At 48.2% G+C, this 13,883-nt stretch overlaps 1 protein-coding gene across 3 annotated transcripts in view; it reads right to left on the bottom strand.

The window, feature by feature from the left end:
• Positions 1-13,883, bottom strand: part of pik3c2b (phosphatidylinositol-4-phosphate 3-kinase, catalytic subunit type 2 beta) — a 38,353-nt gene that overhangs the window by 10,431 nt on the left and 14,039 nt on the right. For all 3 annotated transcript variants that reach the window (XM_084463634.1, XM_084463636.1, XM_084463635.1), the window contains exons 8-24: positions 13,776-13,839; positions 13,479-13,625; positions 13,303-13,336; positions 12,744-12,939; positions 11,534-11,656; positions 11,008-11,175; positions 10,542-10,653; positions 9,277-9,419; positions 6,400-6,588; positions 5,890-5,983; positions 5,316-5,410; positions 4,338-4,518; positions 3,797-3,904; positions 2,755-2,847; positions 2,448-2,577; positions 2,096-2,232; positions 1,756-1,925 (exon numbers count right to left, since the gene is read on the bottom strand). In XM_084463634.1, coding sequence (XP_084319760.1) covers positions 1,756-1,925; positions 2,096-2,232; positions 2,448-2,577; positions 2,755-2,847; positions 3,797-3,904; positions 4,338-4,518; positions 5,316-5,410; positions 5,890-5,983; positions 6,400-6,588; positions 9,277-9,419; positions 10,542-10,653; positions 11,008-11,175; positions 11,534-11,656; positions 12,744-12,939; positions 13,303-13,336; positions 13,479-13,625; positions 13,776-13,839 — 2,184 coding nt within the window. The remainder of the gene's footprint in view (positions 1-1,755; positions 1,926-2,095; positions 2,233-2,447; positions 2,578-2,754; positions 2,848-3,796; positions 3,905-4,337; positions 4,519-5,315; positions 5,411-5,889; positions 5,984-6,399; positions 6,589-9,276; positions 9,420-10,541; positions 10,654-11,007; positions 11,176-11,533; positions 11,657-12,743; positions 12,940-13,302; positions 13,337-13,478; positions 13,626-13,775; positions 13,840-13,883) is intronic.

The following is a 13,883-nucleotide window of genomic DNA, read 5'->3' as shown; positions in this document are numbered from 1 at the left end:
TCATGTGAGAAAAGTCGTCTGTAAACCGTGTTACTGTTGGTCTTTTGGTTCAGGAGAACAGAAGCCTGTCTTCACATAGAGCTAAAGACAGGGACAGGGTCAAACTGGGCTGAATATTGGATTAGCGTTTCCTAGATGGACAGAAGTTGTAGTTTTCAGAATTTTTTCTTTACATTTTTTAAACTTTGAATTACTGAATTGACCCGATTATAAGACAATCCTGAGCCCGCCCCTATTTCAAGTTCAATATTTTTGGATCAATATTTTTTTAAGATCAAAATCTGTTTTTTATCAAAAAATCATTTTATTTGAAAATTATAATTAAAACCAAGCAGCGTGAGGATAAGACCATCTAGGAGGTCCGTCTTCTTCGGAGAGGAGAGGTGTGGAGGTGCGCCACACTGGGGGAGTTAACCTCCGCTGAGATCACCCAACGCAAGAGTTCATAGGACAGGAAGCTGCGACGGAGCTAGCTTTCTGCTAATGTCTGCCACTACTGCGGAGTGGAGCAATGTCTCAGAAGAACAAGTAGTGGTGGTGTTCTCCTGAGACCTTGCTCCGCTCCACAGCAAAGAGCAAACAAGACCCCCTCTAAAGACATTAACTGTTAGGGAGAGGGAAGCAGCAGAGGGAACCAGATAAGATGGAGTCTCGATCAAATTAAAGTATTTAAAAGTTGTGAACATACATTGACATTAGTCCAAACCCTTAAAAAACCTCCTGAAACGCCATTTTCTCCTGACGACATGGAGAGAGGCTCACTGAGTTGATGAATAAAGACAGAATTAAAGAGTAAGTAGTACCTCTTCAGAACTGAATATTCCCTACTTGCCCAGATTTTTGTTTCTCTCTATTTGTATTGTTACTGTGTGTAATGCTGCTGGGATCAATAAAGTAAATATATCTATCTATCTAGATCAGTGAACCCCAATTAGCGGCCCGCGGGCCATATCCGGCCCACAAGAGCCAAATATCCGGCCCGCGATGACCCAGTGGCATTCACATGTTAAAAAAAATAAATAATAATTAAATACTTTTTGTTGTTTACAGACTGAGGTTATTTGCTACACATATTTAAAAAGTTAAAAACTAATGTCACATATTGTGGTATCAAATTTTAAAGCTAACTAACTAAAATCTTCCTGTGTCTCTTAGAGAGGGAGGGAGAGACATATAGAGAGGGGAAGAGAGTGGATGTGAACACACACTGATCTGGATGGATGGCACCAGGCCCAATGCCCTGTTGAAGACACACTGTGCTGATGCTATTTAAGTTTTTATGTTTGGGGCTGCTGCACTGTGTGCGTGTTTGTTTGCTGGACTTTTTGTTTGTTGTTTGTTGATGTTCCATTTTAATAAATTAATGGTAGGTTTTGGACAAATTTTGTTTCAAGAGAGCATTATTGTGTGACTCCTAACACAGGGTATTTTCAACTACTACTAATAATTATAGTAATGATAATTAAAGCAAAATGTGCACATAAAAATGGAATTAAAAAAATAAAACGATATCTCGGCCCTTGGAGTGGCATGCATGACCAAATTTGGCCCTCTGGCAAAACTAATTGGGGAACCCTGATCTAGATGAACCTCCTAGGTTTCGTACGCCGACGGGCGAGTGTTTACTACCGCGTGACTCTAGGGGGCTCCCCTGGGTTTGTCCTACCTTTAAATGCTCTTCTGAGAAGGTGTTTCTAGAGTCCAGTGTGTCCTCCTCCACCTCTCCCCATCACCTCAACACAGCCGCGAGCTCACCTCTTGATGTTCCCGAACATCTGTGCATGGCCCAGGAACTTCCCGAAGTCGATGTGGAACATGTGGCCACTGGTCTTCAGCATGATGTTGTCGTTGTGGCGGTCGCAGATCCCCAGGATGTAGGTCGCCACACAGCAGCCCGCGCACGAGTAGATGAAGTTCTCCACCGCCTGGAGGAGATGCAAAGTAAAGACTCACCGTGTGACTGCTTCACAGCCTGGATGTGAATGCACCCATCTCTCCATCTGGCTTTAATTATAATTAAAGCCCAGTGGCGTGAGGATGAGAACATCCAGGAGGTCCGTCCTCTTCAGAGAGGAGGTGCGCCACGCCCTGTTACCTTCTCATACTGGTCGTCGGTGGGGTTGTGCTTCTGCAGCCAGTCAGCCAGCGGGCGGTCCTTGAAGGAGCCTGTGACCCCGTGCTCCACCTGGATCTTCCGCAGGGTCTCCGCCTGGGGGATCATCTCCACCATGCCTGGAGAACACAGGGCGGGCTTCATCACACTGGGCTACGTCAGCAGGTCATCACCCTGGGGCTACGTCACTAGGTCGTCACACTGGGCCTACGTCAGCAGGTCATCACACTGGGCCTACGTCAGCAGGTCATCACACTGGTCCTACGTCAGCAGGTCATCACACTGGGCCTACATCAGCAAGTCATCACACTGGGTTTTGTATTGCGGTGGTCACCTCTCCCCCGGCCGGTGGCGAAGCATCTGAAGATCACCATCCTCATGTCCAGCCCCTCCTGTATCCAGATCCGGTTCATGATGCGGATGATCTGCAGGGTCAGCATGTCCTGCCGTAGGTCGTCCCCCGACTGGGTGCACACACACACACACACACACACACCCACACACGACTGTGTTAGGTCTATTTCTACATGGAAAGCTTTGCCATAAATCCATTGCCACAAACAAAATGAAAGGTCACTTCTGGTCAATGGTGTGTTCACTCAATTGTACTCATTCAAACTGGTGTTGACCAGCGAACATACCTTGAATATGACGTTGATGTTGTCTCCGTGGGGGTCTACGTTCTGGAAGGACAGCTTCAGGGGAACTGCGTTGGAGTTGAAGAAGGAGCAGGACTGGGAAGAGAAGAGACACCGAATGGAGTGAGGAACACGCAGACAGGAGGACAGAGCAGGAAGAGCACCTAGCGGGCTGCCCCTGGTGACCGGCGGGGGAAACCCTGGCTACACTTAGGGTATTTAGCCGATGCTTTTATCCAAAGCGGCTTACAATAAGTACGTTTGTCAGAAGAAAGAGAAACAACAATATATCGCTGTCGGTACAGTAAGGATGTTCATAGAAACAAGGGCCAAGCACTAACAATTTTTAGGTTAACCCATAAGTGCTAGTGGGACCAGGTCCCCCAGGTGGTCCCCCAGGCGTAAAACACTCACTCACTCGCTGAGCGGTAGTACACAGTTAATAGGAAACTACCGCTCTGGATAGCGTTTTTACTAGACTTTTATTTTTTTAAGAAATTCCTGTTTCTAAACCAACTTACACTTAGTATGTGTTCCCACACTAATGTGTGGGAAGTTTGCAGCAAATTGGTGGTTTGTGGTCTAGTCTCTCAGTACCCGGACCCTGTGGGGTCTGGTCTCTCAGTACCTGGACCCTGTGTGGTCTGGTCTCTCAGTACCCGGACCCTGTGGGGTCTGGTCTCTCTCAGTACCTGGACCCTGTGGGGTCTGGTCTCTCAGTACCTGGACCCTGTGTGGTCTGGTCTCTCTCAGTACCCGGACCCTGTGTGGTCTGGTCTCTCTCAGTACCTGGACCCTGTGGGGTCTGGTCTCTCTCAGTACCCGGACCCTGTGTGGTCTGGTCTCTCAGTACCTGGACCCTGTGTGGTCTGGTCTCTCTCAGTACCCGGACCCTGTGTGGTCTGGTCTCTCTCAGTACCCGGACCCTGTGTGGTCTGGTCTCTCAGTACCTGGACCCTGTGGGGTCTGGTCTCTCAGTACCTGGACCCTGTGGGGTCTGGTCTCTCAGTTCCTGGACCCTGTGGGGTCTGGTCTCTCTCAGTACCTGGACGTTGATAGCCTTCACCAGCAGGGCGGGGTTGAGGGGCATCCGACAGCTGCTGTTGACGGAGAAGAACTGCTTCATCTCATCCAGACCCTCCCTCAGGACTGTCTGCACACACACACACACACACACACACACACACACACACACACACACACACACACACACACACACACACACACACACACACACACACACACAGTTGACCGAGGATCGAGAGTTTCCAGGAAAAGTGTAAATCGTTCCCATAAAACCAAAGGATCTCCTGCTAAATGCTTTTTGTTCAGAACAGAACATATACAAAGTTTGTAGCAAGTGAAACAAAAGAAATAGAGATAAAATAAAGGGTAAGCCGCTGGGAACCTTTGAGCAAACAATGCAAAATGTGCTTCATACTGGAAACGCTGAAATACTGAACCACCAACAAACACGTCTCAAAGAATCAACACATTCTTCAGTTAAACGAAGAGCATGGAGTCCTTTAAAATAGTTTAAAAAAAGTAATTGTTCCAGAGAGAGAGACACACACACACACACAGACCTGTCTGTTGGAGGCCATGGCGTCCCTGACTCTCTGCGCCACCTTGGCCAGGACGGACACCATCCAGCACTGTCGCTCAAACTCCGCCCTCAGGCCGCGGCCGGCGCAGCACAGAAGGGCGGCCAGCAGGTGCTGGTAGCGTCCGCTGAACTGACGGTCCTGCAGGGCGTCCTTCAGCAGCCTGGGGAGAGGAGGAGGAGGCTTAGAGAGGAGGAGGAGGAGGAAGAAGAGGAGGGGGCTAAGAGAGGAGCAGGAGGGAGATGAGGAGGGAGATGAGGAGGAGAAGGAGGAGGAGCAGCCAGCAGGGGGCTTAGAGAGGACGAGGAGGTGCACCCAGCAGGGGGCTTAGAGAGGAGGAGCAGCCAGCAGGGGGCTAAGAGAGGTGGAGGAGGAGGAGCAGCCAGCAGGGGGCTTAGAGTGATGGTGCAGGCAGAGGAGTGATAAGCAGTAGATGCTTCAGGCTCGTCCCCATAGGGCCACAAACCTCCAATAATGGGGGATGCGATCAGGACTCTGCTTGGCCTGTAGGGTCTCAAGAGACACGGTTTTGCCGACCCACTTAGATTCACGTGCGCAAATATCTTTTCAGACTGGTTTGATAATATGGGGCTGGCTTGTGTGGTGTGGGGGGGACTGATTGGCTGTTGTACGATGGCAACAGCCAATGGGGAGAAACAAACGGCAGTTTACTCCTAATGATGACTCGTTAGGAGGAGGAAACAGGGGGTGGGGCTGATTTGTTTCATCATCTCTTGTTTTTTTCACATTATGTTTTTTCAATTGTGATCGTCCGCATTCTGAAAAAGTAACAACTCATTCCCTTAAAAAAAGAGAACACTCTCTTTACAAGAGTGTGGGTCTCCTGCTCCTTTTAGAGTACATGAATCAACAGTTTGTGAGGAACGTGGTGGTGTGGTATCGACCATAAAGGCGTGAAAAGGCCATCATGTATCTGAGGAGGAGGACCGTGTCTCTTACCAGAACAGGTAGTGGGCAATGCGGACGTCTCCGATGGCCCTCCGCAGCAGGAAGCGGACCAACGCACTGTCCAGGTAGCACTCGTACTTCAGCGCCTGAGTGGGAGGATGACAGCGCATTCAGATCACAGTTCACGCCACGAGAACAATGCCTCTGAGTAGGTGGCCTGTAAGGACTCACTGAGCAGCACAGAATAACATGGACCGCAACACCTGGCCTCACAGAGAGCACTGCAACACAGTGAATAACATGGACCACAACACCTGGCCTCACAGAGAGCACTGCAACACAGTGAATAACATGGAGCACAACACCTGGCCTCACAGAGCGCTGCAATACAGTGAATAACATGGAGCACAACACCTGGCCTCACAGAGCACTGCAATACAGTGAATAACATGGTACACAACACCTGGCCTCACAGAGAGCATTTACAGAAATATGCTGCCAAGAATAAATACTACTACACAAATTATATATATTTTATTTTATCTGACCGGTGTGTTTGTGTCTCTCAGCACCTCAGGCGTGTGTGTGAGAGCGGTCCTTTCAGAGGCTGGAAGGTGTGCGTTACCTGGACTAGTTGAGGCAGGAAGTCCAGCAGCTCGGGGTCTGATATGGAGTCCATCCACTGCACCGCAGTCCGCCTCAGCTCCTGGTCTGGGAACCTGGTAGCATACACAAAAAGAGGATCAATACAATCAAGTTAGTCAGACTGACAGACCGCGACACAGACACACAGACCACAGTTCATCCCAAATCCTTACCCCCAATACTACTTAACTTTATCTAAATCTAATCTAATCTATGTAATAATATTATTTTACAACATAATGAATCAATTAATATGATTAGTCTTATTATTAGGTTAGAAATGATCAAAACCAGGACTTCTGCTACTACTGCTGCTGCTTGTTGTGTCCCGTTGGCAGTAGTAACAACAGTCTTAGTTATAGTTTAATTCATAGTTTCAATATGTAACATGTAGCAATGACGTCTACCATCGTATGCTAGGAGCCCGGTGAAAGGGGCCCTCACACACCCCATCCTAAGGTCCCTATGGGCCCTGAATGGGCGGACTCACGAGGCGTGCAGCAGCCCCAGAGCGTCCATGTGGCTCAGGCAGGCCCACTGCCTCAGCAGGGCGTAGATGTCGGGCAGGCAGGACCACTGCCAGCAGGGGGCGCTGGCCAGCACCAGGGGCAGGGCGGCGCTCTCCGCCTGGCAGAAGGCCCTCTTCTCCCACAGCAGCCGCTTGTCCTCCACCGTCAACCTGGGGAGGCAGTACAGACCATCAACACCTGGGGTCAGTCAGTACAGACCATCAACACCTGGGGTCAGTCAGTACAGACCATCAACACCCGGGGAGGCAGTACTACAGACCATCAACACCCGGGGAGGCAGTACAGACCATCAACACCCGGGGAGGCAGTACAGACCATCAACACCTGGGGAGGCAGTACTACAGACCATCAACACCCGGGGAGGCAGTACAGACCATCAACACCTGAACACCTGCTGGAGTTCCATCATCATAAAGATAAAGGAATAAAGAATAATGTTGGATGAAATGCATGCAATATGATTTAATATGAATATAGAAACGACTACAGGAGGTGTTCTCATAGGACAAACTGTTTCACTCTGAACACTACATGGCTCTGCTCCTTGTTTATACCAGGGCACGGTTTAGTCTACTACCACGTCCTGAGTCAAACAAGTCCTCCATGAGCAAGACTTACTGACCATGATATATCCAAATTCACTGCACTGACTTTAAAGGAAAATATTTTCCAAAATGAAAATGACTAAGTTACACCATTAAGTATATTAATAGTTTAGTATATTAGTAGTAGCAACCAAATAATGTTTACATTTTCTATGTAAAAACACAAATACACAGGAGACAGATAAAACCTTTTGATATGTACTGTAATAATGTAATGTGTTCATACAGGACTACTAGGACTAAGATTTCCATCACGATGAACATTGTGGTCCTGAGAACTCATATCTCCTATATAACCTAGGGATTTTAAGTACTTGGCACTCTATGAACATCCTTACTGTACCAACAGCGATATATTGTGGTTTCTCTTTCTTCTGACAAATGTACATTGTAAGTCGCTCTGGATAAAAGCGTCTGCAAAATTCCCTGAATGTAAATGTAACTAGGTTTTGCATGACTGATGTGACTCGAATTCGTCACAAGCCTTGCCTTGTAAAAGGCCTGCGTTAGATATACAAGATACTTTGTTCATGCCCAAAGAGAAATAAACTCTTACGTTCATAACTATTGCTTTGATCCTCGACTGTCTTACTTTTTATTTAGACTAAAATAGGTTGAATATATTTTTAATCTGTTAAGAGATCATTTCACGTGTTATTACTGGTTCATTCACATTTATTAGACCAATTCCTTTAAAAAGCATCTGTACACACACACACACACACACACACACACACACACACACGATAAGAGAACAAAGAGGGTGTGTGTGCGGGGGAGGGTGGAGGAAGTGGGGGATGGAGGAGTAGAAGGCTGTGATGATCAGGGGGCCGCGTGGCCACCAGCTGCCAGTCTGACGTCTGACATCCCCCATCTCTCTCTCTCTCTCACTCCACCCCCCCTTTACCTCTCTCTATATAGTAACACAAGCTCATCACACACTCCTAGAGGTCAGCTCTAAATCATCTCATCTCTGTGGTTAGTGGCTAGCTCTTTGAAGGGGAAACAAACACATTGCTGTTTTTCATGCAGAGACATCCAAAACCCTTGCATATTTGCTGAATATGTATGCATGTGCGTATGTGCCTGTGTCTGCGTGCGTGCATGTGTATGTGTATGTCCGCGCGCGCGCGCGTGCGTGCATGCGTGTGTGTGTGTGTGTAAACAAGATACCCATGTTTGACAGTAAGCCGGAAGATCAGTGTCTGGTACCGGACAGGTTGACGTGAGAGCTATGTGTGCTGCACAAACAAATGCCTTATATATAATTTTGTTATATATATTTTTTGTGTGTTTTCTCATCTATAGGAGACTGTGCTCTAGTGATCGACCGATATATCGTCCGGCCGATATTTGCGTCTTTTACGTGTATCAGACATTTTTTTTTCTGATTTTATTATTTATATATATATATATATATAAAAAAAAAACTAACCTGTCTCACAACGGTCTAAACCCAGCTCACGTTCCCTATTAGTGGGTGGACAATCCAACGCTTGGTGAATTCTGCTTCACAATGATAGGAAGAGCTGACATCGAAGGATCAAAAATGAACTTTTTTTTGAACTGTCTGTAAATCCCGGCATGATTTACAGACAGTTCAAAAAAAGTTCATTTTTTAAATTGAGACTTGTAACATTTGTTATCATCATTGTGTCATTTTTATGATGTAAATTGAGGGAGCAAAAGCAGTATTGGCTCCAAATATCGGCTAAGGCTGATGAAAAGAAATCGGTATCGGTCCTAAAAAAATCCATATCGGTGGATCCCTACTGTACTCGTCAGAGCACATTGTTAAAGAGCTGGCTGTCTCTCTGAAGCTTAGAGAGCTTGGGATCCTCTCGGACAGCCCAGACCAGCACAAGCCTTTCATAACATGATAATTAAGTTGTGAACTAATAGGAGAAATACAGAGACCAAATCAGAGAATCCTTTGTATCATTATACATTTCCATATTCTGTTTAGACATGAATCATACCAGTCTAAATATGCGTATATTATTATTTTGTATCAATCAGTCTGTCCGACCATGTCTGTCTCCAATCTGTCTTTCTTTGGCTCGCTATTATTGATTTAATTCATATTTTAGTGTATGTCTGTCTATATGTGTGCATGTTTGTGTACATTTCTGTGCATGTGCGTGCATATGCGTGCATGTGCGTGTATCTGCATGTGTGTGTGTTTGCATGCGTGTGCGTGTGTGTGTATGTGTGTGTGTGCACATGTCTGACCAGAAGAGGGACTTCTTGTGCAGGACGTCTTGCAGCTGGCGCTGGCTGGCCGAGTCCAGTCTGGAGAAGTCGTACTGCGGGCAGAAGTCTGCCTGCCCGGGGGTGCTGAAGCGGACCTCGAACGCCAAGGTCGGGAAGTCCACCTGGGGCCAGAGGAGCAGTCAGTAAGGGGCCAGAGGAGCAGTCAGTAAGGGGCCAGAGGAGCAGTTAGTAAGGGGCCAGAGGAGCAGTCAGTCAGAGGCCGATCTGCTGAGGCCATTAGTTATCCTTTCCTCTTTGGTTTAAATATGTCAAACAAAAAGGATTTTGTTTGTCGGTGAACATCTTCCTTGAGCCACGTGGCCCAGAGAACAAGGTCCGTCCATCCTGATGTGTTTGATCAAGAAGGACCAGGGAACCACATCCTAGGTATCGTCATTTAGACTTCAACTATTACGATTTGTTGAATTAGCTAATTATTATGCTTGTTGTTGCGGATTAAAAGTAGAACCAGAAAAATAATGATTTCAGCTCCTTCCAGTTGAGCACCTCTAGGCCACTGACTCTGAAGGACAACAGCATAGTGAGGGTTCAAAACATCTGTGGTTTGGAGTCAGGAGGAAGGATACTTGAGCTGTATCAACGGGTTTCAGAAGTCAACTTCATACTAAACATACAATGCAGGATATGTGCTTGGATGAGTGCATGTGCATCCTGTGTGTGCGTGTGTGTTTGTATCCCATGCGTGTCTGTGTTTATGTACTGCGTGTATGACCTGTGTGTGCGTCTGTGTTTGTGTCCTGTGTGTGCGTCTGTGTTTATGTCCTGCATGTGTGTCCTGTGTGTGCGTCTGTGTTTGTGTCCTGTGTGTGCGTCTGTGTTTATGTCCTGCGTGTGTGTCCTGTGTGTGCGTCTGTGTTTGTGGCCTGTGTGTGCGTCTGTGTTTGTGCCCTGTGTGTGTGTCCTGTGTGTGCGTGTCCTGTGTGCGTATCCTGTGTGTATGTTTGCGTGTGTGTCCTGTGTGTGCGTCTGTGTTTGTGTCCTGTGTGTGCGTCTGTGTTTGTGCCCTGTGTGTGGGTCTGAGTGTGTGTCCTGTGTGTGCATGTGCATGTCCTGTGTGTGCGTGTGTGTGTCCTGTGTGTATGTTTGCGTGTGTGTCCTGTGTGTGCGTCTGTGTTTGGGTCCTGTGTGTGCGTGTGTGTCCTGCGAGTGCATCTGAGTTTCTGGCCTGTGTGTGAGTCTATTTGTGTGCCGTGTGTGTGTGTATATGTGCATGTGTTCAGCACCTGCAGGATGACGCTGTCAGGCTGGCTGAAGTTGGAAGAGCTTGAGCGTGCATTTCCACTTCCTGGGATGGACGGCCAGAGACCCAGCAGCTTCCTGCCACACGTCAGAACACTGGCGGGGAAAAGGAAATGACACGTGCATGAACACACCCGTCCACCCCGCTGGGAGACCTGCAGCTCCATGGGCCTGCAGTGACCTCCACACAACAACACCATGAGGCGCGGCCAACAGGACGCCAGCGTCTGAACAGCAGTGAGAAGCCATCTGCTGGCTCCAGGGCTGGTGCAGTGGTCCACTGGGGGTCCAGACCAGAGCTCGCTGCGCTGTAGTCCGGACCGGAGTTCCAGTGTGCAATATAACTTAAAACAGATCTGCATCCAAACTGTTGCAGTTCTGGTTGCAGAAGCCCCTCCGATACATGCTCAAGGGCAATGGCAGAGCCGCTAAGGTTACTCCATGACTCACTGTCTGAAGTTGAAGAGAGGCATGGTCACCCAGCCCAGCGCGTCGATGCTGCGCCGCTGCTTGCCCTTCTCCTCCGTGCCACCAGGGGGTGGTAGAGCCGTGGCGTACAGAGTCACAGTCAGCTGGGACTCACGAGGCAGCTGGTTGATCTGCACAGGGAAACACACCCTACAGGGGGAGTGGGGAGAAGGAGGAGATGAAATAGGAATAAAAAGGACCTCTGCAGATCTACTTTACTTATTCACTTGCACAAAGTAAAGCAAGCACATCGCACAGATAGAGCGCATGGCATGCTACCGTCCTAACCGTGTTCACCTCTCAACGACTAACACAATGAGGCAGTGTCGCCAAAGGGGTTGGACTCAAGTTGCAGAAAAAAAGACACATGTTCCAGAAAAAAAGACACATGTTCCTGAAGGCATAGTTTGATCCAGACACAGAAAGGGTAATATGTTCATGTACACAACACACACATGATACTGGACCACCAAAGGAGGTCTCCAGGGCACCAGAAAGGGGCAGGTACCTTTGGTCCCAGACCACCAGGTGGAAGAGGTACTTGCTGACCGCCTGCTTGCTGGTGTGCTGAGGAGCACACAGCTCCGCCCCGCCGTGGGTCAGGGAGCAGGACAGGAAGAAGCCCTCGTAACTGTTCAGAGAGGACACACAATGCAGCACAACGGAGCTCACAACGTCTGCTGATCAGACCTCCTCCATCTGAGGAGGGATTCATGCTCAGAATAAAAAAAATGAACAAAGTCGTCCAGTGATACATTCTATTGTCATTGCATGCATGTGTGAACTAACGTTTATTGGTTTACTGTGGGGTCTTTTCATTTTGTTTTAAACCTATAATGAATAAAGGCTTACTCATACAATCCCACATACATACACACACACACACAGTCAAAGATCAATCAGATTCCCAAGAGGGCTGCCTTTAATCAGAACATGATACAAAGGGGAGGAACTGCAAGTTCTCAGCCATATAACTGAGGAGCTAGAGTTTGTGTGCGTGGCTCCAAAAGGTTTCAAACCATACATTAGTTTCATGCGGTTGGAGTGAACAGGGTTTAAAGAGGGGTGCAGGGAGTGACACACCCTGGAATTCATCTGATGAGTTAGATGATGACCTCATGAAGAGACTACAGCGGGCTGAAGCCTTATTACTGTTCTACTGGGAAGTGTAGAGGAAAGCACCAACACTACTTACTACTGATTCTACTGAGTCATATAGGTCATCAATATGTGTAGATCATATATATTCATATAAGGTGAGAGGAGAATATACCAAGAGAGTGAGAGAAAGAAGAAGAGAAAGAGAGAGAAGAGGAGTGAGAGAGAGCAAAATAAGGAGAAAGAGAAGGAGAGAAAGAGAGAAGAATGAGGGAAGAGTGAGAGATGAGAGATGAGAATAAGAGTAAGAGAGAGAAGAGAGAGATAGAGGAGAAGAGTGAGAGGGGGGGGGGGGGGGTTCAGGTTCTCTGGTCAACAGATGTACCGGCTCATGGATTAAGAGTCAGGATTTCCAGCCACAACAGCTGGTCGTCTGCAATTGCAAGCTTGCATGTGTGTGCGTGTGAGTGTGCGCGCATGTATGTGTGTGTGTGGAGGGACAAGAAGCAGGATTTTCATGTTATGGTAAAGAAGACGTGAGTGCAGTGCGAGTGCAGTGCAGTGTGTCTCAAAACACAGCCTTGTTGAAGGGGTGTGTGTGTGTGTGGGCGGGGCTTTACCTGGCCGCCCAGGTGATGGGGACGCGGTGGGCCGAGTAGACACTGAAGGAGAGCACATTGTTGACCACGCCCGCCTCCTGGATAGGCGCCGTGCTGCGGCTGCTCGGCGGCGCCGTGTGGAAGTTGGCGTTGAAGGTGCTGCAGTAGAGCTCCACCTGGTCCAGGATGGCCACCGTCAGCCTCTCCACCACCTTCTCTGTAGACGATACAACGTTTAATCCACACACTTGCTTTACTAAAAGCAAGTCAATCACCTTCAAACCCAGTTATTAAGTTAAGTTAAGTTATCCTTTATTGTCCCCTTTCGGGGGGAAATTCTCTGCTTTTGACCCATCCGGGAGCCGCTGAACACCCGGAGCAGTGGGCAGCCGCAGTGCAGCACCCGGGGAGCAGGTAGGGGTTTCAGGTGCCTTGCTCAAGGGCACCTCATCTGTGGATGAGGACACAGCTGCACAACTACTCCCCCCGTCCACATTTTTGGGGGCAAACATGTCATTGAGCACCTCTTATACTGGGAGAGCCGGTGTGTTAGTTGGGAGGATGAGGTCAGTTCACGTACCTCTGTTTCCTTTGACAGCCAGTACAGAGATATCCTGAGGGGGACACACAGGGAGAGAGAAATCTTATTTTTCTACTTTGTAAAGTCAAATGTCTGAAGTGTCCAAGTCAAGACAACCAAGATTGAGAAACCAAATCCTAGGGCTAGTGGTTCTACATGTAAGAACCAGGTTTTACCTTTTGAACCTTAGGCTGAAGGCGACAAGGGCATGCTGGGAGCTGGCTGAGGGCGGAGGTCAGGTCGGCCGACTCCACGGAGGCCAGAGTACTGCACAGGGCCTTCACCGATTGGACAAGACGCTCCACATGCAGCGGCAGCTCCGCCTATCAAAACGGAACACGATCAGAGAGAGGGATTGGATTTGGTGCACAATAAAGAAAAACGTGTATTGCTTCAACATGCTCTAATTGTGTGTATCTGTGTGTGCGTGTGTGTGTGTGTGTGTGTGTGTGTGTGTGTGTGTGTGCTTGTACCTCAGACAGAATGAAGGCCTCAGCCTCGTTGTGATAGGTATCCAGGAGAAGGGTGAGTGCCTCCCTGTCACACAAACCAAACTGGAATCAACCAAATATGTAGGAATG

Source organism: Micromesistius poutassou (assembly GCF_964030765.1).
Source record: "Micromesistius poutassou genome assembly, chromosome: 2".
Lineage (NCBI taxonomy): Eukaryota > Metazoa > Chordata > Actinopteri > Gadiformes > Gadidae > Micromesistius > Micromesistius poutassou.
The sequence above is the reverse complement of the archived record's forward strand: the minus strand, read 5'-3'. Positions and strand labels throughout refer to the sequence as shown.